The sequence below is a fragment of the Lepidochelys olivacea genome (genome assembly GCF_965140295.1).
Source record: "Lepidochelys olivacea isolate rLepOli2 genome assembly, chromosome: 9".
NCBI classification, from domain to species: Eukaryota; Metazoa; Chordata; order Testudines; family Cheloniidae; genus Lepidochelys; species Lepidochelys olivacea.
This window is the reverse complement of record NC_140419.1, coordinates 25,761,744-25,787,868: the sequence shown is the minus strand read 5'-3', so window position 1 is coordinate 25,787,868 and position 26,125 is coordinate 25,761,744. Positions and strand designations below refer to the sequence as shown.

Sequence of the window (26,125 nt, the reverse complement as noted above, 5' to 3'; positions counted from 1 at the left end):
TGGAGCAGGAGCAGGGTGGAGCCCAGTTGTTTAGACAGCTTCCTGTTGGTCCAGCTGGCTGCTCTGGGACTCCATCAGTAGGACCTCAGGGGTGGAGCCACAAACTGGGGCTGGGTTTCATGGGTCCCAGATAAGCAGTTGTCAGCAAGCTGACAGGTACAGGGTTGGAGCTTGGCCACTCCTGTAAACCCTGCGGACCTGGGTTCGATATCCGTGGATCATGATAGCACCTAGGTTGGTCTGTACTTTAAATCTGAATGTTGTAGTTCATAACATAGTAGATGACCCAACTTGAAAACTTGCCCTGCTTGATTAATAGAATTCTGAAGGCCTCCAGAGACTCTTTTGGCAAACCACTGGTTCACAATGAGTAAGTCAGCATATGTAGTAGGAGATAGAACTGCAGACTGGTGTTCTTTGCCAGCCACTACTCTTCTCCAAATCACATGGACAATACTTAATGTACATTGTCATTGATTTATATTATATTATCTCATCCTTTGAAATGAGAGGGGCAGGAGTTAGAGGCTTTCCAGTGAGATTATGCCTCTTAGAATTGGAGACGTGTCATTACAGCCAGGAAAGACTGCGCTATCAATAGAGAAAAACTGCAAGGGAGTCGACGCTGAATATATGTTTATAACCATATTCTTCAGCAGCTGTCAAGGCTAATTCCCCACTCTGGCACTTTGAGTGCAGAAGGTGAGGGCCCACAAGGATTCTAAAAATCAATACTGGCCACTCCTGACTTGTATTAAACTCCCAAGGTTACAGCTTTTCTCTGACCTTGGATTGGTAGATGCTGCCACCACGCAAGTGCAGAACTCCTTTGAGAACCCAGGAAGGCACACTTGGGAATTCCTTCCTATGGCGTACCCTCAAGCCCTTTCACACCACCACCCCTTCTGGGAAGAGCTGAGAAGGGGCGGGGGTTGGAAATTAAACATGTGCACAAACCTCTTAAGACACACAAATCCAAATCCTGTTCTTAAAAAAATAAATCTTATTGAAAGAAAATACATCTGGGAACTCAGGCTATTGCTAGATTTTAAAAGAGCCACTATAAGAATTAAGCACCAAGAATAGCTTTGTTGAGGTCCATCTTAAAGGTTACAAGCAAAACAGAAGCACCTGGGGTTAGCACAGAGGAATCCACAAGCCATAACGAAATAAAAGGGATAAATCTAATTGCGTCTTCCTAGACATTTCCTGATCTACTTACATGTCTGGGGTTTTAAATTAGTAGTTTCTAGGTATGATACTGATGATTTTTCATATCTGGTCCAAGCGTCTTACAGCATAGCTGTTGCCCTGTCCACCTCGCCCCGGGAGAACAACAACAGACAGACAAAAGGGGAGTCTTGTTTCAATTTTAAAAAGTTCTAGACCTTCCCTTGTTTCTTTTGGCCAGGTTCCCACTTGCTTCCTTTTACCTATGCATAGCAGTGAGACTTTTTAACCCTTTACAGGTAGAGCAATTAGAGAACAGCTATTAAGAGGGATTTTATAGCTACTGGCTGGTTGGGAGTCCATAAAAGGGAGTTACCCCCAACCCCCTTCATTTATCACAGCAGCTTTGTCAGTAACTACAGTACTGTAGTGTAGACACTTGCTACAGCGACAGATGGGGTTTTACCATCACTCTAGTAAATCCCTTCCCTCAAGAAGTGGTGGCTAGGTTGATGGAAGAATTCTTCTGTCAACCCTGTAGTATCTATACCAGGGCTTAGGTTGGTTTAACTGTGTCTCTGGTGTGAATTTTTCATGCCGGTGAGTGATGTAGCTTAGGTCAACCTAAGTTTTAGGCTTCAGTATCTCCTTTCTGGGTTTGACTTCAATGGTATGCTGAATGGTATAGAGCAGGTAGCGTGCGCTCTATTTGGAGCGGGGTGGGAACTCTACCAGGTCATTCAGCATATCAACCAGCAATTTAATTTAATTTTTTTTCTTTTTAGTTTTGTAATTGACTTTTAAGTTGATGTGGAGTTTTCCAGTTATTGTTGCAGCTATGCTATTGCACGTCCATTACTACAAGGAGAAAAGATTCAGTACTCATAGAACCATAGATGTTGTGTTTCAAGTAGTTTCACTTCCTTTTCAGTCGTATTGTTGAAAAGTACCGTTGCAACCCTATTAGTAGTACTCTTTCTGTTTTAACTGTTTGTGAAAAATAACTTGACCAGCTTTGCTTCTGCTGGAGTCTGATGGGTTGCGCCACATTTCCTTTACATATATTGTGCAAAAAATACATGGACAGTTGAGCCCACGGGATGAAGATCTCACATCAGTTAATCTTTTCCTCCCTACAGAGTCCCCAAATTTCTCAGATTGTCCCTGTATTGCCCCTTGTTTGTTTATGTGGTTAAAAGTTCTGTGAAATGATCCCATATCGTGTCAGGTAAAGTTTGAAATGCTACAAGAGACAAACCATTATGAATTATGTTTAGTGAAATTGGTAATTTCTTCTCTTCCTTTGCAGGTTCTTTAAAGAACTTGAAGCAAGGCATCAGAACAATATCTTCATAGAGGATATTAGTGATATTGTTGAAAAGCATACTGCATCAACATTTGACCCATATGTGAAATACTGTACTAATGAAGTCTACCAACAGCGAACGCTCCAGAAACTATTGTAAGAAATTATGCTTAAAATGCATGTTTTTAAATCATCCCCTTAACAGCAGCAATCAGGATTTCTTAAAGCATAACATCTGGGCTCCAGTTCAGCAAATCACTTAAGCACATGCTTATTTTAAAGCACATGTTTAATTCCATTGATGTAATTGAGGGTGAAAATATACTTGGCTGTAGAGTCCAATCCTATTTGCAATCATGTGCTAAATTGTCTTCATTGACAAGCACAGTTTTACTAGTTTCTTCATAGCAATGCTTTTATACTTTTCCCTTTGTATCATATATTGCATTTTGTTGATTTTTGTGTGTATGCGTGCACTGATGTATCTAAATATCAGTTATATTTGTATAATATTTCTAAATATAACTGTCGAACACTAAAAGGATGAGATTCCCTGAGACTGCCCTTCCTCTGGTTTAGTGACATCACTGCTATTTGAAAAGAGAAATTCACATTTCTAAATTAAAGCAATCTTTTAAAAACCTGTGGTTTCTTTTTTTTTCTTCAGAGCTACAAATCCAGCCTTCAAAGAAATGCTGTCACGGATTGAGTCCCATGAAGACTGCAGGAACTTACCTATGATCTCTTTCCTCATTCTTCCAATGCAGAGGGTTACACGCCTTCCGTTGCTGATGGATGTGAGAACAGAGATTTTTGTTTTTTTATCTGTATATTGTGTCCTTGGAAATTAAGCAACCTTTCTTTTTTTAGTTATTGGCCCATTCTCACCTTACTTTGTTTAGACTGGAGCCGTGGCTGTATAAACTGGTCTGTCAACAACAAAGAGAAAATTGTGAAGTGGGTAGTGGCATTTATTTGCACTTGCACTGACCAAGGAACTGTGTAGAAGATCAGGTCAAACAGTTGGGCACCAGTCTCTAATGAAACTGTATGTCGAAGTCAAAGTTAAGACACAACTACCATAGAAGTTGCATACATACAGAATTGGGCCTAGAACCTGGTCCTTCAGTTCAAAACATAGGCTTTCTGCATGCAGACTAAAGGACTCCTCCTTTAGGGCCAGACTGTGTACCCCACTTTTCTCACAGGAATAGTCCTTTTGGCACTGTGAAAATTAAGGGGGTCACAATCTGATCCGTAGCCAACAATTTTAGTAATTTCTCCTCTGCCCTCAATGCGGCGGGGAAGCCACTAGAGGGAAACCTCATTTACATCCATAGCTAGTAACCAGCCTGTTATGGTGGGGTGTGTGGGGATCTCTCTCCCAACAGACAGCTGCAGTGATTGGGAGAGCCTACAGTGAGGGAGCTTGCTAGGAAGCAGAGGTGGAAATCTGATGGAAACATACATAATCATGAAGTCTGTGGCATTTTGGTTTGGATGCCAGGACTGAATGTGATCTGCACTGCTGCCAATTACATGGATTAAAATCCACACCTGAATTCTGGCTTTAGTAGGACCCAGATCAGGACTTGTACAGGTCAGTCTCCTCTGTAATCATGAATACTGCTATAACTATGGGGATGTGTTCAATACTTCACAGTGGTTGATTAAATAATAGTCCTTTATATATATCTACAGTTGCTAGTTTAGACATCCTGGCCACATGGGCCCTACTCTACTGTTCAGTAAATCCCTGTGTTTGTTTAAAAAAAGAAAAAATCCAAACTATTTAAATTCAGGATACTTCTATTCTTCAGGTATGAAAGCATCTAACAAGCTGAACAGAATGGAAAATTACAAAACAGTTTTTTCTAGGAGATAATTTCTAAACTTTATGTTGAAATTTTTTCTTTATAGTGAGTTTTCATTGTTTCACTTAAATTGTAATATGAAAAGTATGATTCTCTTCTTACATTCAGACTGTAAAAACATAATTTCACCTGAAGAATGGTTTCACATTAAAGGTCTTACAATATTTGTGTAACTCTACCAAAAACATAATTTAGCCCCTTCATTGTTAGGAACATATTGATACAAGGGTTTATTTTGGCCGAACTTTATTTTCATGACCAACTCACGTGGTTAGCCAGCTTTCAGCAAAAGTTCCACAGTGCTTTGAACATTAGTGACTGGATTATGTTGAACCTTTTATACAGTAGGAATAAAGGGTGCAGAGAGCTTCCCTCCCTCCCCACTTTCCATGGTCGTCTTAAGGGCCAGAGACAATTGAAAGGGAGCACAGGCTCTGCTCTCTCCAGGGCCTTTGGGAGGACATGGTGCTCCAAGCAGGCAGGTCCGTGGCTTACCCCCTCCCTCAGCATTAGACCATAAATTGGTATCGGCATGCTGCACTCCCTGAAGAGCACATAAGTAGGTACACACCCCATGTGCACTGAGTTCTGGCTGGTAGGAAAATATGCTTCTATGTTGCCCCTCCATGTTTAATTTCATTAATTGTACTGTAATTCTGTATTCATCTGATTTTAGATTTAACAATATACAGATTTCAGTTTTGTGAATTGATTGACTTTTATTTCAGACCATCTGCCAGAAAACCCCTAAAGATTCACCAAAATATGAGATCTGCAAACGAGCCTTAAAAGAAGTGAGCAAGGTATGTTTTTAAAAAGCAAATCCTACACAGCCAACCTGCTTCTATTTAGACTCTTTTCCTCCTCAGTTGTGCAGTGTGCTTTGGCCAATTCAATATGCCAATCTGAGACATGCTCACTTCTGTTTTTCCAAATGGCTTTGGCCCCTTATTTTTATTATATATAGCACCACTTATTTGATATATTATTTACCTCCTTCATTATTTTCTTGATCATGCATTTCATAATGAAATTGGACAACTTGGTTCTATTCTCCCGTCATTGTCCAAAAAAAGGAAAGTGGTACAACACCCAAAGCCTGGAAACTGCCATGGATTTTCTAGAGTTAGAAAACTGGAGCTCCTAACAACATTTAAGGATTTTTTTTTTTTAATGAAATTAAACCATTTCAGTCAATAAGAGCTGTGTTGAAAATCTCTTTTCAGCTTGGAACAAGTATTGAGTACACGCAACAATAGAGGAGCAATCCATTAATACCCAAATCATAAATATTGCCCATAATTAATTCTGTAATAACCTCCAATGGGTTTCTTTTAAAGCTGATGATGAGGTTTTAGAATTTGGCATTGGTGACAACTTCCAACTTCACAATGAAAACTGTTGGCCTCAAAAGCTTTTTGAAATAAAGAGAGAGACAGTTTGAAATGGAAATCTAGAAACTAGCCTCTGAGATCTTCGAATTTGAGACCCTACAGTACACAAATGAATGTCATTAAATTTGATGGATTGGGCATACCCCTATTGGAAATAAGGTTCCCTACATGTTAGGGCTAGACACTGCCTTAGGCTCTGAGCATTCCTGGCTCATTTAAATTATTTATGCATGGAAATTGACAATTTTTCTCTTAAAGTGGAAGAGTAATGAAGGATGAAAATGTCAAATTGCTTTATTCAGGAACAGTCACTGACAGATCAGCTTCACATTTAAATTATTCTGTTTCTCAGAAAAAATTCTGAACTGCTGCAGTAACACAATACTGCGGCCAACACACTTGAATTTTATTGTGGGAACTTCTTGTAGTGTACAGAGTATTCAGACTGAATAGGAGAAGGGGGAGGAGAATTTGCCTGACTGATATTGTTCATACCTCTTTCTCTGGATGCTGCTTAACTATACCCAATAAGCATGACTTTTATCCCTGACTCATAAAAATCCTCCTGTAGAACAAATGTTTTACAATTTTTTTTTTTCTCAGGGAAGGATATCTAGAGCTTAGTGTATAAGGGCTTTGTCCCCATCGTCTTCAAATACTCAGCTGTTGCACTGAATTCATTGCCTAGTCGTGTGCAACAAAATAGTTTAATTTGTCTCCTATATAAAATCCACTAAAAATGTAACAGCCTAACTTGCTAACATGCTGCTTCCTATCTCCCCAACAACAATTATAGCAAAATAAAAAGTGAGCTTTTTTTCCTATTTGAAAAGCTGGAAGGCTCATTTGTCCTTTCTAGACTTTTGATGCTGCAAGTTAGCCTAGAGAAGGCTATCCAGACAGACTCAATTGATTTGTGTTCCTACTTTCATCCTACTCTCCACCACTCAACACTGACAGGGATTAGCAGGAGTCATGGTGTTAGCATTCAGTACATTAGCTATCCTTTTCATTGAATTGCTGTGGTACTGGAAGGATCTGGGGAACTGAGTGAATCAATGGAGTATGCTGTTGCTCAGACATATCTCTCTCCCCTTCCAGGAATTGAGAAACAAGAAGGGGCCCATTGACTTTTGGAGAGCCCATGGAAGGGGTTAAGGAGTATATTTTATTTTTTCCATTTAACATATCTGGATGCCTGATCTTCCTCCCTTTTTTTTTTTGTGGGGTGGGTGGGGCTCTAGAGGAATATGACAAATTTTCAAATCACATTCTAAAGCATGAGTGAATAGTTTTGTAAAATACTACCTTCCTTAGCTTGCCAAAAGAGCATCATAACATTTGCCTTGGTCCTTCAATAAACAATTTGCATGTCTGCAGTTATAAGGGCAGCATATAACATTGGGTCACAACTATACAACTCACTTAACTTGCCAGAGTTAGAGTTTATGTTCTCTCAGGGTGCCCATTAAGTTTTTTGGACTGAAGATCTGCGATCCTTTTGAGTTAGATACTTTGTGCCACTTGTACTGTTCTGTGTGGAATAATCAATCCTCTTTGTGGTTTACTGTAAAAAAAAAAAAAAAAAATCGGTTTCTTTGATTTTCTTGCTTCTTCAGTGGTATGCATTTCCACAGAAAAGTTGCCATGTAAAGGAAAAACTAGTAATGCAATATCTAAATACATTAAAGTAGGAACACTTTTTTCCTTTTTCTTTCTAGTTGGTCCGTTTATGCAACGAAGGGGCTCGAAAAATGGAAAGGACAGAAATGATGTACACAATTAACAACCAGCTGGAATTTAGAATCAAGGTATGATATTTGCATTCATGAACTCGTTTAGCATGTGCAGAACTTTTGCCTTTCCTTAAGTTTTAAGACTGACAGATTCACAGCCAGAGAAAATGAAGCAAATTAGCTGGGGACTGTAGAAGCCATGATGCTGAACTGACCTTTCAACAAAAGACTAAAAGTTTGTCTCCTGAGAGCAGCTGAGGCTGTGAATGCTCAAAGAGCAACAGATGCCATTGCTAACCATATCTCAGTTACGAACACCAAGCAGCTAGAGCTTTAAACAAAAAGTAATTACACAAGTTAACACTACTCACCTGAGTATGGTGACCAGATAGCAACCGTGAAGAAACAGGACAAAGGGTGGGGGGTAATAGTGTACCCTTGTTGCCAAGAAGGCCAATGGCATTTTGGGCTGTATACGTAGGGGCATTGCCAGCAGATCGAGGAACGTGATCGTTCCCCTCTATTCGACATTGGCGAGGCCTCATCTGGAGTACTGTGTCCGGTTTTGGGCCCCACACTACAAGAAGGATGTGGAAAAATTGGAAAGAGTCCAGCGGAGGGCAACAAAAATGATTAGGGGGCTGGAACACATGACTTATGAGGAGAGGGTGAGGGAACTGGGATTGTTTAGTCTGCGGAGGAGAAGAATGAGGGGGGATTTAATAGCTGCTTTCAACTACCTGAAAGGGGGTTCCAAAGAGGATGGATCTAGACTGTTCTCAGTGGTAGCAGATGACACAGAATGAGGAGTAATGGTCTCAAGTTGCAGTGGGGGAGATTTAGGTTGGATATTAGGAAAAACTTTTTCACTCGGAGGGTGGTGAAACACTGGAATGCGTTACCTAGGGAGGTGGTGGAATCTCCTTACTTAGATATTTTTAAGGTCAGGCTTGACAAAGCCCTGGCTGGGATAATTTAGATGGGGTTGGTCCTGCTTTGAGCAGGGGGTTGGACTAGATGACCTCCTGAGATCCCTTCCAACCCTGATATTCTATGATTCTAATAGGTGCCTATATAAGAAAAAGTCCCAAAAAACGGGACATCTGGTCACCCTACACGAGTTACACATAAAAACCAAGAGTATTTGTGGCACTTTAGAGACTAACAAATTTATTTGAGCATAAGCTGTTCTTTTTGCAAATATAGACTTACGTGGCTGCTACTCTGAAACCTGACATAAAAACCAGGATATTCGGACAGAAGGCGTCTCACTGTCAGTGAAATCTTGCCCCCCTGTTGAAGTTAATGACAAAATTCCCATTGACTTCAGTGGAGCTAGGATTTCACCTTGTCTCTTTAACTCATGAAGTTCTGTAGAAGTGTTTAAACACAGATGATATATAGAACCGTTCATTGGTCTTTTTCTCTCTGTCTCTTTCTTTCTTTCTCCCTACCTTTTCTGGGTTTGTCAGCTCTTGGATATTTTCAATAAACTAAGATGATACTATGAGAAGTGTAGTGCATTTTAAAAATACTGTAATAATTTAACTAAAACATATTTTAAAAGTGGTAAAGTATATATTGTTTAGCAGGAAAAAACAAGTATCCGACATTATTACATTCACAGCTGTTTTGCCTGTTGACATATTGTGTTAAACTCATTAAAATGATTAGAGTTCAGTACTTATTAAAAGGGCTGCATATGATAGTGATATTTTCCAAATCTTTTGAGTACAACCAAAGTTACAGATTGTGGTGTGTGTTTCCTTTATCAGTGGCCTGTCGAACAAGAGTCAAATGTGATTTACAAAGTTTTTGGTGGCATTTTCAAAGTATCAACAATATAGAAAAAAATCTTCTTTGTATCTCAAAAATGTTCATTTAAAACATTTTGTAAGTGGAATATCATACCCATGGGATGACATTATTTCTCAAGAATACTTCTTACTAATGCAGTGACAAAAGTACCATTTTGTGTATTTTTTTTTTTAAAAGTCTGTATATTTTAAAGGATTTCTGTACCCCCATCTTGGCTAGGGAAAGTTCATGACTCTGGAGCAAGACTTTTCAAAGGGTCTACAGCATTTTTATTGACATATTTCCAATAAAAATAGAAAAATAGGGTCTAAATATTCACTTACAATAACAAAAACAAAATAAGAAATTCTTTGTAAGGTGATCATGAAGTTCACTAACGACCTTGGGATAATATTCTCAAGAGATTTGGGAGACCATCTTTTCAGATTTGTCATTCCAGAGCCTTCAAGTCTGAGTAGTTTCTAGGAGTTTATATAGCCAAAAGGCTCTCAAAATGCCACTGTAAATGGCTTATATTCTTTATTTTCACCACAAAAGATGTCCATAATCTGTTGTTCTTGATTTAGGCAGAAGGATCAATCTCTTACAGTGTACCCTCTTCTAGAATGTATACTGCAACTTCCCCCTCTCATCAGTTTCATGGGAATAAAACAAGCAACTTTTATTCTTTAGCTTTTTTGCTAGAGTACCATTCTGTATATCTTAAACATGACTCCTTGGTGGTTTAAAATTTAGCTGTGGTTTGAGAGTTTGCCAGTCGGATTGTAAAAGGCTGATTTTTCTTGGCATAGTTTCAATACACTTTATTATGCTGAGCCTGTTTCTTGTATATAGGAAAAAGACATTCTGTGTTCAGCATTGCATATATTTGACAGTTAGAAAAAAATATTTTTAAAAGTCAAAGCAAGTGTTCTCTGGAATCTAACCTGTTAGGAAACCATATGCTGAATTTATTTGGCATAGAAAGCAATTTTGAGGTATGTTGAGTTAATAGCAAATAAAAGCTTAGTTAAGCCCTTTTTAGGTATAAAATAATTGAATATCTTGAGACTGTCTTTCTTAGAAATACACATAATTTAAACTATAAAATAATCTCTAGGCCCCCATATGACATTCTTAGAATTGCTACAATGTTTCATTCAATCTAACTTGGTTCGTGAAGCTTGAATAACCAAAGCCACTCCAAAAATGGTTTAGTTTCCTTTTTATGTACTTACTCAGCTGTTTGCCCATCCTGAAGATTTAATTTTTAGTTGAGCTGAGAGGATATTTATTCAGTGTCTTCAGTTCGAGATTTCATGTACAGTACTGGGGAAGTGAGAGGCTTTTTTCCTGCAAACAGAAATAAGAATTTAATTATTTGGAGCAGCATGCATTTTGTGACTGCTACTGTCAAAGACCATTGTTGAAACTCAAGCACTGTGTTTGCATGGTTATGAAAACATGATATTGGGATATTAATATAGTTGTATTTGTGTCAGTCCCAGGATATTAAAGAGAGAAAATGGGTTAGTTAATATATTTAATTGGATCAACTTCCAACAGAAATTGGAGTCTTGATCACTTGGTGGAGAAAGATGGGAAGCGGCATTTGTCTTAGCAATGTTAGGTTTCATTCACATGATTTCGTGATCCCTGAGTTTTGGATGAGTGGGTTGAGTTTCTGGTTCGAACTGAGCCAAAATTTCAAGTCAAATATTGCTATGAAACTTATTACTTTGATTTCATAATGATGAAACTCAATACCTCCTGCAGCACTGAGGAGTTTCTTATGAGTTTCATATCCAAGTACTGAACTAATTAGACCAGCGGTTCTCAAACTAGGGGTCATGACCCCTCAGGGGGTTTTGAGGATATAACATGGGTCGTGAGCTGTCAGCCTCCACCTCAAACCCCGCTTTGCCTCCAGCTTTTCTAATAGTGTTAAATATAAAAAAGTGTTTTTAATTTATAAGGGGGGGTCACACTCAGAGACTTGCTGTCTGAAGGGGGTCACTAGTACAAAAGTTTGAGAACTGCTGAATTAGACCTTCCATGGGATGTGAGTTTGAACAAGGTGACAATGAGGTGACAGTGACAAGGTGAGATAGCTACTGATAAAGGGAATTATATGATATTCTTATAGGAAAAATTGAGAAATGTGGGTTGGTTAGAATTATTGTAAATTGGTTACAAATCTGGTTAGAAAACCAAACACAGTACCTAATTCTGTACTGTTGCATGGGTGTACACTGGAATAATCTCAATTTAAATAAAACCAGTTTGATTGCACACTCTAGTCCACTGAGAGCAATTGGGGTTTGGTTCATTATCTGCTTGGAGAGTAGCATCTGTGTGGTGTCATATATAGATTAAAAGAGGGCATACCAATATTTAGTATATTTATGACTTGGAAAAAATAGTAGAAAAGAGATTAAATTAATGGATAATAGAAAATTGTGGACATTTAAAAGGGAAGTCCTCATTGAACAAGAACTTGCAAGTTTTGTTAAGTGAAAAGCAGCTGGCGGGGGTGGAGAGAGAGATTCTGGCCCAGCATCTACTGTATTTTATATTGGCTTTTCTATGTTGTATAGCATAGGCAGGAAGGGCACTTTGTGAACAATTTTATTATTTTACTGTCATTAAAAAGGCATATGCAGTAATATATTTCATATGCAAGAAGAAAGTTGTTGCCTCTAAAACTATGGATGTATTTATTCTCACCCTTTAATTCTTGCACCAGTGAGATCACAGCTGAAATACTGTGTTCCCTTTTGGACATAATATTACAGTACAAATACAGACAAATTGGAGACAGTTCAGGAAAGGACAGCTAAAATACTTAAAAGCCAGAAAAATAAGACCCATAAGGAATGATTACAAGGGCTGACAGCTGCATGGAGAAATATTTTATGAGCATGTAAAGGGGTGTTCTAGAGACGAAATAAAGCAGTTGTCTTCATTAGTCAAACATGACAAGACAAGTAATGGGTTTTAGCAGCAGCCAAGAAAGTTTAAATTCAGGTGCAGAGAAATTCCGTAGCTGTAAAATCAGTCACTGGTAGTGATAGAACAGTGAGATAACAGAGGGAAGGGCAGAATCAAAATTTCATAATGGACTATGGGAAATGGTTAGTGGTTTTAGGATTCTGCCACAGTAATGGAGGATTAAAGACCTCTCAGATTTCCTTTCCTCCTGTACTGGTTCTGGTTCACGTGATCATCAAACACAAGGATATTAGTGAAAGAGTGTGTTCCCTCATGGTTAAAGTTTGATTGGCTTTCCATTATAAAGTCAGTTTTGACACCCCCTCCACCCACCTCTAACTTTATCAGAATTTAACCAGTCTCCCAGGGTCTCTGGTCGACTGCATGAGCACTCACCTCAGGATACTTTGCTGTGACTCACATGGGGCTTTAAAGTTGTGCAGGAGCAGACACATTCACCATGCTCAGGCACCTCTTGGCATCTAGGACTAGAGAAAGAGAGACACCATGAACGGGCAGGATTGATAAGCGCCACAGTCTGCCCTGACCCAGTGGGTTTCCCTGGTCCCAGCCCCAGCATCTCTCGCTAGGTCTTCTGCGATTATCTGTGTCCTGTAAGGAGGGGCTGAGGCTGGCGCACTCAGTGATTTTTATAAGCTCCAGAAGACCATGGGAGTTTAGACGTTTACTTCAATAGGGCCTGGCTTTCACACCAAGAATGCACTGAGTTTCTCTCTAGCAGAGTTTATAAACTCTGCAGCAGTGAATCTCTCCATATTCCCCTTGTCCCAGAAGGTGTGTCATATTCTCCTGGCTGGGTGTTGAATTGGTGGGGGCTGATTTCCTGCTGCAACCAATCTATAAGGATACATTATAGTCCTAGTTGGTTCATATAAGGGTCATTAAACTTTGTGTATATTTTTTGTTTTTACAAGCAGTTTACAAGCATACACACAAGTAACTAGAATTATAACAATTTTCATAACTATTCTTGGGGGAGAACCAAGAAAATTAATACTTTTAAGTTATGTACAGGAGAAATAGAAATATACATCAGACATTTTCATTATCATAAAAAGAAAATAAAATCCTAGCCAGAAACCTTTTTAACATAGATGTTTGGACTTAGCCCAAGTATTTCCATGTTAGTCTTTGAGATGATGTCCATACAGATCCCAGTGTAGGTGCACATGTGCCTCATGCAAGCAAGGTTGGAGTCTTTTGAACAGCTGTGTCTGTTGGGGCTATGCATGCATCCTGTGCCGCCTTGTGCTTTCTGGAAAACCTTTCACATGCTTGAAGAATATTTTCCCACTCAGCTGTCAGCCCTCTTAATCATTCCTGATGGGTCTAATAAACCTGATACCTGAAGTACTAGCAATGTCAGGCCCACCCAGAATCAGCCTTCCAACAAATGGGTACCCTGCACAGGCCCTGTGGCAAACACCTGCCATTATACCATCTGCTGCAGAAAGGGTGGGAAAATGGTATTAAGTCCCTAAAAAAACGTTTGAGTGCTTGTACGCCCACCTCTTTGTCATCTCAGTAGTGCAGGAGAAATCTACATCCAGCAAAAGCATCCCAAAGGACAAGGACCCAACAAAGTTCAACCTGTTTGGGGAGAAATCCTACTGCTATACCTCCTTTCAGCTGCAGGTGTAAATTGTCAGACTCTTCTGGCCAAATAATAATTTCCTGAATTGGGATGAAGTAACGGCCTTTCTATCAAAGCTCCCACCTGAGAAGTATTCAAGGATTTCGTTGAAGAGGATCAGTAAGTGCCTAAAACGCCCTCTGAGCTGCAATGGATGTTTCAAACACTGACTAGCTCCATCGCCACAGCAGTGACAATGCGATGGGATTCATGGTTTCAAGCATTGGCATTCCCAGAGAAGTGAAAGTCACAATAAACCACCTGCCCTTTGAAGAGATGGAGTTATTCAGTGAGCACACAAATAACACGCTACATTCCTTAAAGGGCACAGAGGCTTCCTGGCACTCCACAGGGATCTATACCTGTCATAAATATAAAGGGAAGGGTAACCACCTTTCTGTATACAGTGCTATAAAATCACTTCTGGCCAGAGGCAAAGTCCTTTTACCTGTAAAGGGTTAAGAAGCTCAGGTAACCTGGCTGGCACCTGACCCAAAATGACCAATGAGGGGACAAGATACTTTCAAATCTGGAGGGGGGAAAAGGCTTTTGTCTGTCTGTGTGATACCTTTGCCGGGAACAGATCAAGGATGCAAGCCCTCCAACTCCTGTAAAGTTAGTAAAAGTAAGCAAATGCGTAAGGTTTTCTTTGTTTTTGGCTTGTGAAATTCGCTGTGCTGGAGGAAATGTGTATTCCTGTTTTTGTGTCTTTTTTGTAACTTAAGGTTTTGCCTAGAGGGATTCTCTGTGTTTTGAATCTGACGGTCTGTAAGATTATCTTCCATTCTGATCTTACAGCGTTGTTCTCATCTTTTTTTTGTTCTTCAAATAAAGTTCTGTTTTTTAAGAATCTGACTGGGTTTTTTGGGTCTTAAAAATCCAACACTGGTTTGTGCTTATCTTGTTTGTTCTCCAGCCTCCCCAGCAAAGTGGGTGTAAGGGTTTGGGGGGATATTTTGGGGAAATAGGAACTCCAAGTGGTCCTTCCCCTGTTCTTTGTCTAAATCACTTGGTGGTGGCAGCATACTGTTCAAGGACAAGGTGAAATTTGTGCCTTGGGAAAGTTTTTAACCTAAGCAGGTAAAAATAAGCTTAGGGGGTCTTTCATGCAGGTCCCCACATCTGTACCCTAGAGTTCAGAGTGGGGAGGGAACCTGACAATACCCCAGCCCCTTATTTCAAACCACATAGTTACCAGACCCCGATGAGACAGAGGAAGCCACTATGCTGTGCCAAACAGCCTGATTAGCCTCCCAAAGAGAAGCCCAGATGAAGCCGGAAACACAATCTTCCTCCTTCTCCTCAGTGATGTACCTTGCTCCTGTGGCTTGTTAGCAAATTTAATAAGGCTTTTAGGAACAACAACAGAGCCAATTAAGAGCATGCAACCTTCTGAATCCGCTTTTCCCCATTTCACAAGGCATGGTCTGCCATGCCTTTTGGACAGATTGGTGCTAGAGAGCCTTATCCGATTTCACTCTGTAGCTCCTACCATCCCCTCTTCCCCCACCCTCTTCAGGAATCCTTGTCACAAGAGCCTGTTACAAACAGAAGTGGCTTCATTGCTTCATCTAAGTGCCAGCAGAATTTGGGAGGAAGAGGCTTCTTTCTACTCATGGCATTTCCTTGTCCCAAAAAGAAAGGGGATCTTCGTCCTATATTAGACCCGCAAATACTCAGCAAATACATGCACAGCCTCAGGTTCAGGATGGTAACACTTTCTTCCATCTTCCCATCTCTTCAGGCTCAAGAATGGTTTTATGTTGCTTGACTTGCAGGTTGTGTACTTCCATATGCTATCCAGGCAGCCCACAGGACATATCTAAGATTCATAATAGGGTCCACCCATTACCAGTACTTTCCATGCCATCAGGAGTATTCACAAAATGCCTGGCAGTGGTAGCAGCATGTTTAAGAAGACAGGGCATTCACATCTATCCTTACCTAGAAGACTGGCTGATCAGAGGCAGGTCTCAACAGGAGACTGCAACAGCCCTGGAGTATGTCCTCTTCGTGTTTCCTCAGCTAGGCCTCCTAGTGAACTTTGAGAAATTGTCTCTCAACTCATCACAGATGATAGCCCATAGGGATTCTGTCATAGACTTTCAGTTGGCAAGAGCCTACCACCCAGAGGACAGGTTCTAGTCTCTTCAATCCGTGACAAATTGCCTAAAATCTGATCTGATGACAATGGTACATGCTTGCTTAGGACTAGTAGGCTACTTGTCAGCATGTGCATATGTGATTCCAATTGCCAGGCTTCATGTGCAGTCCCTAATTCTATGGCAGATCACTCACTATCTAGGCACCACTTGAACAAGAGCCACAGGTCCACCTCAGGTCCTGTGGTAGCTGAATTCATGGCTGCAGCTGAAGAATGCTGTGACCCTGCCTTGGCAACAACACTCCTCACAGACACCTCAGGGACAGGTTGAACCATCTGCAGATGCAGGGAACCTGGTCCCAGGATGACTTGAAACTGTGTAAATGTCCTGGAGCTCAGGGCCATGAGCTTGGCCTGTGTAGGATTTCTGTCTGTTCTGCAGAATTCCTCAGCGGAGACCTTCACAAACAACCCCTCCTCAGTGCACTGTTATAAACAAACAAGAAGGTATTCATTTATCCCCTTTCTGCCAAGAAGCCATCAGGCTGTGGACATGGTGTCATCGGGATAATCCTGTTGTTTTGGCATGTTCCAGGAACCAGCAACAACCTGGGGTGACGCTGTCCTCAGGGCACCCAGAACCGTAAGCTACTGTGTTGTACCTCCTTGCCTCACAAGAGAGAGCTTTGCTGGAGCTTTAATCTGTGTCAGTTCCCTGCCTCATCAGCTAACTTCTTGAGACGCTGCCAGTCTTAACGTTGCCTTGCACATAGCGGTCAGTGGACCCCAGTTCCAGAGTTCTCCAGTGATGTGTCTCTGCAGTGTCCAGTCCCTCTCACTGGACAGTCCCAGAAATTTTTAAGTTCGCTGCTTCCAAAGAGACAGTGCACACACCAGCCTGTTAGTTTAGCTGAGGACTGACACTTTACTTCAGTATAACAGCACTGAGATGGTTTATAGTAAAGAAAAGAGATGTAAGTGATACTAAGTAAGAGGGGGAAAAAAACAGGTATGGTAACAAATAAAATAATAAAACATGCTTTCCAGTGTCCAAGGCTGAATTTTATCAAACTAGCATGTTTGTCTAGACAGCTTTCTCCCTGGCCAAGGCAGTTCTATCTGTCAGACCCATTGCAAATATCCAGCTGGCCTCCAGTATATCTCCCAGCCTGTCCAGTCATAATCTCAGAATCATGGTTAGTTTATTGCATCACGACCCACAATCATTGCACTTAATGGCTTGGATGTTGGCTACAGACAGACACTGCTCTATACAGATTCAAGAAATTCTCATCCAGAGCAGGAAGTCATTACTAGGAAATCCTACTCCTCTAAATGGAAAAGATTTTCCATATGGACAACTTGACAATCTAGACTGAGTATAGACCCTGAGATTGAGAGTCCTCGACTACGTGCTGAGCTTCAGACTGGCCTAGCGTTTAATTCTCAAGGTCCACCTTGTAGTAACGTTGGCATGTCACATTCTGGTGCAGTTTTGCTCAGTCTTCTCATTATCAAACAGTATCCATTTTCCTCAAAGCCCTTCTGCATACTACTCTCCTGTTAGAGACCCAACCCCAGGTGGGACCTCAGTGTCATTCTCCCAAAACATATGGAGCCTCCTTTTGAGCCACTGTCAAATTGCTTGGTACGCCCCTTTACCCTCAAGATGTGTTTTTATAGTTGCTCTGCAAGGAGAGGGTCAGCAAGTTCCAAGCCCTTCTAACCAGATTTCCTTTTACAACCTTTTAGAAAGATAAAGCTGTGTCGAGACTGCACCTTAAATTCATCCCTAAGGTGGTCTCCAAATTCAACGTCAGTCAGTAAACCTGCCAGTGTTCTTCCTAAAACTTCGCTTGATGCTGGGAGAAAAGAAGCTGTGGGCTCTGGATGTCTCGAACTCTATTATAGCAGTAGTCAATAGTCAGACAGCGGGGCAAATCCAGACCACCAGACACTTTTGAATGGACCCTGAAATCTTTTTATTTACTTATGATCATTATTGTTCGTTTTTTTTATTTGCTCTGGAGTCTGGACCTTGACTATACCTTGAGCAAGAAATTTGGACATTGATAAAAAAATAGAGCAGGGGTAGTCAATTATTACCTTAATAGGATCAAGCCTTTTAGGTTATGTCCCCACCTCTTTGTGGCTATAGTCAGCCCATCAAAAGCCCAACGTGTCTCATCGTAGAGACTTTGAGTAGATCGTGCAGTGTTTTTCTGCCTGCTTTCAGATAGCCGATGGTCCTGTGCCTCCAAATATCAAGGGACTCCACTGGGGCACAGGCAGTGTCTTGATCCTTGAGCTTCAGAAATATGCTGCTATTTGAGATCTGCAAAGCAGCAACATGGATCAACTCACTTACCTTCATTAAAGATTACTCTCTTGAAATGGCAGCCAGGTCAGATGCCAAGTTGATGGGAGCGGTGCTGCAATCATTATTTCACTAATAATTTCCACTCCGTAGAGGATGCTGCTTGCCTGTCAACTACAAAGGGATCCATACTGACACACATTTGAGAAGAAAGAAGGGTTACTTACCCAACAGTAGCTATAAGATGCAGTCAGTTTGGGTCCCACTGCCCACCCTCCATCCCTGCTTTTCAGAGTCCTCTGCAACCGTGGGCTTTGAACTGTGAGGGAACGAAGGGAAAGTCACAGCTGCTCCACCCTTTTTGCTCTCATAGAGGAGCGTGAGGAGGCCCAGGATGCATGTGCGGCTCCAGTGGACTGCTATGCAAAAGGACACATGCACGTGGGGCACATGTGCGCTACTGTAAGATCTATACCTGACAACATCCTCTCCAAGAGCCACCGTTACTGTAGTAGGGCAAGTAACTGTTCTTTTTCTGATGTTTAGGAGTTGATAGCTATGGGTTTTGCTGTTTCCTGACTTTCAGATACATTTGCTTTTGTTTTTAACCTTTGCTGTGATTTTACTGACTTTCAGACCTCTTCTATTTTAGTAACTGCAGTATTCTAATCTGGTAAATTTTTCTGTTTGTAACTTGAATTCTGCTTTATGAGAGACGGTGGTCTGGGAATATTTAAACGCCATTTTATTTCTGCCCTTTTGAAGAGATTTACTTAGTTCTGCATTAGGTGGAAACATGCTGGTAGGTCCATTTCACAGCATGCTCAATTCCAGATTCTGTTTGTTCTTAATTGATTTGAGCAGATGTAGTGTGAAGGTAGCCAGTACTTCTAAAGCATCCACTGTTGGCAGGTGTCTCCTGCATTGTACATTACTTTGAATCTTGAAGTCTCTATTTGACACCTATACTCCTATCTTTGTTTTGGGTTTATTCATGCATTTTTCCAAGTGATCCTGATACTCCTTTGTCTCACAGAAGGCTTGTGACTTACGATGAAAACGTTTTTTTTCTTATTTTGTAGCCATTTCCACTGGTCTCCTCTTCCCGGTGGTTAGTGAAAAGGGGTGAATTAACAGCATATGTGGAAGACACTGGACTCTTCTCTAAAAGGACCTGTAAGCAGCAAGTGTACTTCTTCCTCTTCAATGATGTTCTTATTATCACAAAGAAGAAGAGGTAAGGGATTCGACACTCTAAAACTGCATGTGTGTCTAATTCCTTGAGTCACACGCAAGCCACAATTGTCTTGAATGTTGCATGAGTCACCCTGGGGAAATGAGAACGTAAACTTCCTGGCTTCACAACGGCTGTTTATTCAATATTTACCTCAAGTATAATTTATTGTTCCCAAAGCCTTTTTAGATTATTCCTTTAGCAACTGTTTGCATGTTTGAGTGAATGAGGAAGATATGAGAAGAAGCGGTTATGCATAATATGCTTGCAGCACAAAAACAAAACCTCATGTGAGTGGAAATGTTGACTAAAAATGCATTGAGTGCTGCCAAAACATTTACAGTTTTGTAGTCATACATTTTGGTATGCTGTGCCTGTACAAAGAATGAATGAATTAAGGAGGCATTTTTGAGTCTCTCCTATTTCTCCATCAGACCATACTCAGAATTGCATTGGTTGGAGATCAAACAGAAATGAAAATCCAATCCAGTCATAGTGACTCAGCAAAGGTATACATTTTAGCAAGATAAATAAATATGTAGAACAGGAATGTCTCTCCATACTATTCTTTCCTGGAGAATCGGTATCAGTGATGTGATGTGATAGAGGAGGCTGCTGGGAGCACCCTGTTAAAATTCCACCACCAAATTGAAGGGATCGTTACGGTCATTCCTCTGCCTTTGATGGAGTTCATGCCCTCTGCAGATGCTGCTCTGTCATTCCTGACAGAGATGATTTGCTCCTGTGGTTACTAAAAAATAGTTTTGAAGAGCAGATGTTCTGCTTTTGGGTTGACCAGTTACACCAAATATCAGGTATTTTAAAAATCATTTCGAAAATCTTGAGCCTGTGCTTCAAACAGTACGATTGAGCACTATGCTATAATTCTGTTGTAGTTTATGCATTTTTGAGAAACAAAATGTGAACACTTCCAGCAAAGTGTGGCATGATTTGTTTGCTGCCTTAGTTCTTGGTTATATTCAAGTGAATAGATTTCTCCCCAGCCTGTTCACTGTAGTACACACACGGCTGGGACACAGGGTTTATCACAGGCTACAGGGAACACTTTTATGGGAGCCCCTTTTTGAAACGTTGGCAGCGCATCAAAGATTTGTATCACACATCTTTAAACAGTGTGTTTCTTTCTGTTCTCAGGGGACTAAAGTTAATATTTTATTGTGCTGGTAGCTAAGTAAACTTCTGAATTGGAAAACAATGAAAAAGTCTATTATCTGTATTACATTGTTTATTGGTTTCCTGTGGAATAGCTTGGTTACCCAGCTTCTGAGATAATTTTTTGCAATAATGTATTCTTTCCAAACTCTGGCTCTTTTGATTTATAACATCTTCCAGCTGTTGGAATCTGTGAGATCCTAGTGGACCCTATAAGTTACAGTAAATAAAACTTGATCTTAATTATGGAGTTTATATATTCACTGTACCAAGATCTTTCTAAATAAACACATGAAGTTGAAAAGTATTGATTCCTGTGATCCTACCACAGTCATTCTGATCACAAAATATGTACTGCACAAATGCAGACAAACTTACTAATTACATTCTTTTATGTGATCCATTGCACCTTAGCTGTCCAAAAAAAATCCATTCCCATGCAGTTTTTCAAAGTTAAATTTGAACTGGCTTCTGCACATGTTATAACATTAAATAATTTAATGACTGTACTAACACCAGTGGTACAGTTCCTCTAGTTTTTAAGATGTAACCAGGGATACTTTGAAGGTGATATTCAAGTTTAAGACACTGTGCGTTTACATTTGCACGTTTGGGTTTCCCATGCTTTTTTCACTGCTGCCATAAAAATCACTTTGTTGTACCCCTGCATTATAAGTCCTAATCATTCAGCTCCTTGAAATTGTACAAAATGAGTTTTCTTTCTGTATCCTGAAGCTTATTTTCACTTGCCCTGTCCAAGTTATTAACCATATTTGTAGAGCTCAGTTAGCACAATAAGGAGTGATTAAGTCCAAATTCTTTAAAGGCCAGGATTGATGGTATAGGTCAAAGTAGTCCCACAGATAACTGATAAGCAGTGTTGGTCCAACAACATTCAGCATGTAGAGCAGTACTTACATTTAGACTCAGACTTTAAGGACAAAAGGGGCCAGCGTGATCATCTAGTCTGACCTCCTGCATATTGCAGGCCACAGACTCTCACCCACCCTTTCCTGTAATAGACCCCTAACCTCTGGCTGAGTTACTGAAATCCTCAAATCTTGATACAAAGACTTTGTTACAAAAGTTTTACCTACCAGAAGTATAATTAAAAGAACTGCATGTGTGTATTACAGTGAGCAAGCACTCCAGAAAAGCATTTGTTCAGTGAGATTTAGCTAGAAGATGATAAACCTCATGATACTGTACACGTAGGCATGCTCCGCATCAGGTTTTAGGCTTTCATTCCTACAGTGCTTTCCTCGTCAGATCCATCCACAGCCCCTAGTTTGAGCTCATCCTGCATTTGTAATGGTAAGACTTAATGGCCTACCTTTATGTTCTCAAATAGTTGAATGGGATTTAGCAACCCAATTCCCCTTGCTTTAATGGGCATCATATGGCCAAATCCCATGGAACTCTGAAATATTTTAGAGGCTTATGCTTTAAACATCATGCTGCTTTGCAGCCCAATCATGCATAAGTATATTAAATGCGCTTTTGGGGATCGCTTAGGGCCCCATTTACTTTTCTGTGTATCACAAAGAAGCAGGAAACTCAGAGTTGCTTCAACATGCTTGTTCTTTGAGGGGTTAGGGCACTGTAGCATCTGCTGCAGAACAGCCTGGCCCTTGAAGCTAGCAGATCACAGGAGACACCCAGTGAGTCCCTGTGCTTTTGTGCAGCTGGCCTGCTGGCAGCATGGTTCCATTGGGCCATAGAGCATTAACACCAAATGGATTTCTAATGATTAAATCCACAAGGTTGGTTGAGGGAACCTGCTTGAGTGGCTCTTCCACTGCTTCACTCCTCACTGTTCCTTCAAAAGTGTGAGAGGCCTGGGCTCCACTGTTTTTACCTCAGCTGAGTCATTGTCTTCCACATCCCTCCTGGCTGGGGGGAATTAACAGTTGGCAAGTTATAGCCTGAATCCAGCATCTTTTTTTACCTTCTGGCCCAGAGCTTTAAATAGTGGCTAAAAATTCCATCCCTTCTCCATTGTTTAGCATGCAGCTTCTTGTGATCCTGATTCAGTTTATTCTCCAGCTTCTGTGGAGTCTTCCAGGACGTAGACGATATCTGCATTTTTAATGTAAAAATCACACATGGACTTTTTACGTAAACTTTTCTGGCCGCCTTAATACAAACTTTGATTTCTATCTCTTGAATGCATGATGAAGACTGTATGTATCCAGGGTGTCAGACTCTTGGAGAGACTCAAATCCCATTTTTATGGTTGATGGACTGGGGCATAACTTTAGTGCCGGTAACTAACCACCATGCATGGCAGCTCTCCTGTTGATGTCAAAGATTTAATGGTAGACAGCGGCCCTTAAGTAACAGCTTAAGTATTCAGCTGCTATTGTTATGTATTCAGTATATGTTGTATTCATCATTACTCAGTGAGAAAAATTACCACCACTATTTTTACTTTCCTACCTTTCCCGTCTTTCTTCCCTGTTTTTTTTTCTTGTTCTTCCTCTGCATTTTCCTTCCTGCAGCAACACCAAATTCTAGTCCTCTGTGCTTCACACTCATCCTTATCCCCATTACATCTACTAATATGATTGCTAATGAAATGGTTCACATTGACATTAAAGTCCAGTAATTACCCTTCAAATGTAAACATCCTAGGGGGCAGAGGAATTCACACGCTTTGTCTCTTGAGTCATTATTTCAGGCTTTTTGTATCAGGCAGACAGCACTTTATTAGCTGTACTTGGGTCACTTCTTGAAGGTTTTCTTCACAACTATGAGAGCAAGCAGTTTTTTAAAATGAATATTCAGTTCTACAGAAACCAAGTATTTAATGTAAATACCTCACATAAATACCTCAAGCAGGTATCTACCTATACAAGGGTTTACATGTGACACCTGAGATATAGACAGTGCTGCTTTAAAAGAAAGGTACCCCAATAGAAATCTCTATATTTTTGCTAGTAATATTAATCTTACTTTTATGTGTTCCTCCCAGGTTGAACTTCCAGGGCCATCCCCTCTCCTCTTGCTACAGTTGTGTATATAAAACATATCCATTCTGAACTTGACCCGAGGCACTGTTATGGAATTGCTAGGTTCAGAGAACTCTTCATATGTTGCCTTTTGTCACAGTGTAACTCCCTTCTCTTCATGTGCCAATAAATTTATGTCTGCAACTGTAATTTTCACTCCATGCATCTGAAGAAGTGGGGTTTTTAACCTATGAAAGCTTATGCTCAAATAAATCTGTTAGTCTTTAAGGTGCCACCGGATTCCTTGTTGTTTCTATAACTACATTTTCCCAACCAGTCAGAGAGCTCAGAAAATGAACTGTCTGTAGGAACATCCCTATAACTTCTCACTGAAGCCTGGAAGTGTTTGCCATAGCAGCATTCCGCTAAGGATAGAACAGAGCTCCCTCTTGAACCTGCCTGGATTGGATAGCTCCTATGCACACAGTCCTGGGATCAAGAAGGACTGGTTAAGGATTCCAGCTTTCAATATGGAGTGGCTGCATTTGAGCTGGCATGCTGTGGTCCTCCCTTTCTACTCAAGAAGTAGTGAGTTCATGCTATGTTTAACTATAGTTGAAGTGGACATTCTTTATTCACCCATTCAAAAAAGACCCTCAAACTGCAATATTGTAGATTATTAAAAGGTTTCTCACAAATTGCAAGGATACCTCTATTTTAGTGAGGATATAGAGTTATTAAATGTTTTTAGCTCACTTTCTGTAATCCCTTAAGGATACCACTAAAATCATGTCTGTTTAATGGCTGCATGGCTTGTCAACTCCTGAGATAATCTTGGCAATGGAATGCAGCTGGACTGCATAAATTGGAAACCACCCAAAGGTCAAATAATACTTTGGAATGTTACCTGTTCTCAGCTGCTCGCAAAACTGGGTTTGTATACCAGATTGCCCCCCCCCCCCCCAACCAAGGAAAAACCATAGTTTCCTAATTAAAGAGGCAAGTTAGATACCGCATCACAAACAAAAGGAAGCAACTTTTGTAATGAAATACTGAAGATTTCAGTGTGTAACTTGCAAGTATTCTTAATGGTGGTAAGCTAAAATAGGAGGTACTTACATTTTATTGGTTTAAAAAGACCCATTTTAAAGAGTGAAGGAATAATTTGGGATTTTTTATCTTACGTTTTCTACGGTTGTGGGGGATTTTTTGTTTTGTTTTTTTGTTTTTTGTTTTTTTAACTTATATAGTGTATTTGTGGCCGTGTTGGACTCGGGATACTGGAGAGGCCAGGAGGGTGAGGTAATGTCTTTTATTCCAGTGGTTTTCAAACTGAGAGTCACGACCCAGTACTGGCTCGTGGAATGTAAGGCACTGGGTCGTGGTGGCTCTGTTCAGCACCGCCAACTGGGCCATTAAAAAGTCCTGTCGGCAGTGCCGCCCAGCTAAGACAGGCTAGTTCCTACCTGTTCTGACACCACACTGCACCCCAGAAGTGGCCAGCAGCAGGTCTGGCTCCTAGGTGGGGGGAACACGGGGCTCCATGCGCTGCCCCCGCCCCGAGCACCAGCTCCGCACTGCCATTGGCCAGGAACTGGGGCAGTGCCTGTGGGCGCAGACAGCGCACGGAGATGGACTGCCTCTGTCCCCCCCAGGGGCTGCAGAGATGTGCCAGCAGCCAGCCACTTCTGGGGACTGTGTGGGGCCAGGGCAGGCAGGCAAACTGCCTGAGCCCCGCTGTGCGGCCAGCCAGGAGCCAGTTGTAGTAAGCGCCTCCTGGCCAGAGCCTGCACCTCGCACCCACTCCCGCACCCCAGCCCAGAGCCCGCACCCTCATCCAAATTCCCTCCCAGAGCCCACACCCTTTCCTGCACCCCAATCACCTGCACCAGCCCACAGCCTTCGCCTGCACCAAACTCCCAGAGCCTGCACCCCTCACCTTCTCCTACAGCCCAACACCCTGCACCAGCCCAGAGCTCCCTCCTGCACCCAAACTCCCTCCCAGAGCTTGCACCCCTCACTCCTGCACCCCAACCTCCTGTCCCAGGCTCAGCCCGGAACTCCCTCCCACACTCCAACCACCTGCCCCTCAGCCCAGAGCCTGCACCCGCCCCCCCCCCCCCACACACACACACAAACCCCCTGCCCCAGCCCATTGAAAGTGAGTGAGGGTGGGGGACAGTGAGCGGTGGAGAGACGGGGAAATGGAGTGGGTGGGGCCTCGGGGAAGGGGCAGAGTAGATCCTGGGTTGATCTGAAATGCAAAAAGTGATCTTTTGCGTAAAAAGGTTGGAGACCACTGGTCTAGTGTGTCTGTTCAGCCCATGATTTTTAGTGTCGAGCAGAGTAATGAATTTAAGCTCCCAGGCTCATATTTTGAAAGTGTTGTGCCGGTTTCCTTTGAAGGTGAGGACTGATGGGTCC

At 41.3% G+C, this 26,125-nt stretch overlaps 1 protein-coding gene across 2 annotated transcripts in view; it reads left to right on the top strand.

Annotated features, from left to right (window-relative positions):
• ARHGEF26 (Rho guanine nucleotide exchange factor 26) overlaps positions 1 to 26,125 on the top strand; it is a 115,464-nt gene that overhangs the window by 50,405 nt on the left and 38,934 nt on the right. For both annotated transcript variants that reach the window (XM_084639311.1, XM_084639310.1), the window contains exons 7-11: positions 2,480 to 2,632; positions 3,144 to 3,273; positions 5,079 to 5,153; positions 7,466 to 7,555; positions 19,426 to 19,580. In XM_084639311.1, coding sequence (XP_084495437.1) covers positions 2,480 to 2,632; positions 3,144 to 3,273; positions 5,079 to 5,153; positions 7,466 to 7,555; positions 19,426 to 19,580 — 603 coding nt within the window. The remainder of the gene's footprint in view (positions 1 to 2,479; positions 2,633 to 3,143; positions 3,274 to 5,078; positions 5,154 to 7,465; positions 7,556 to 19,425; positions 19,581 to 26,125) is intronic.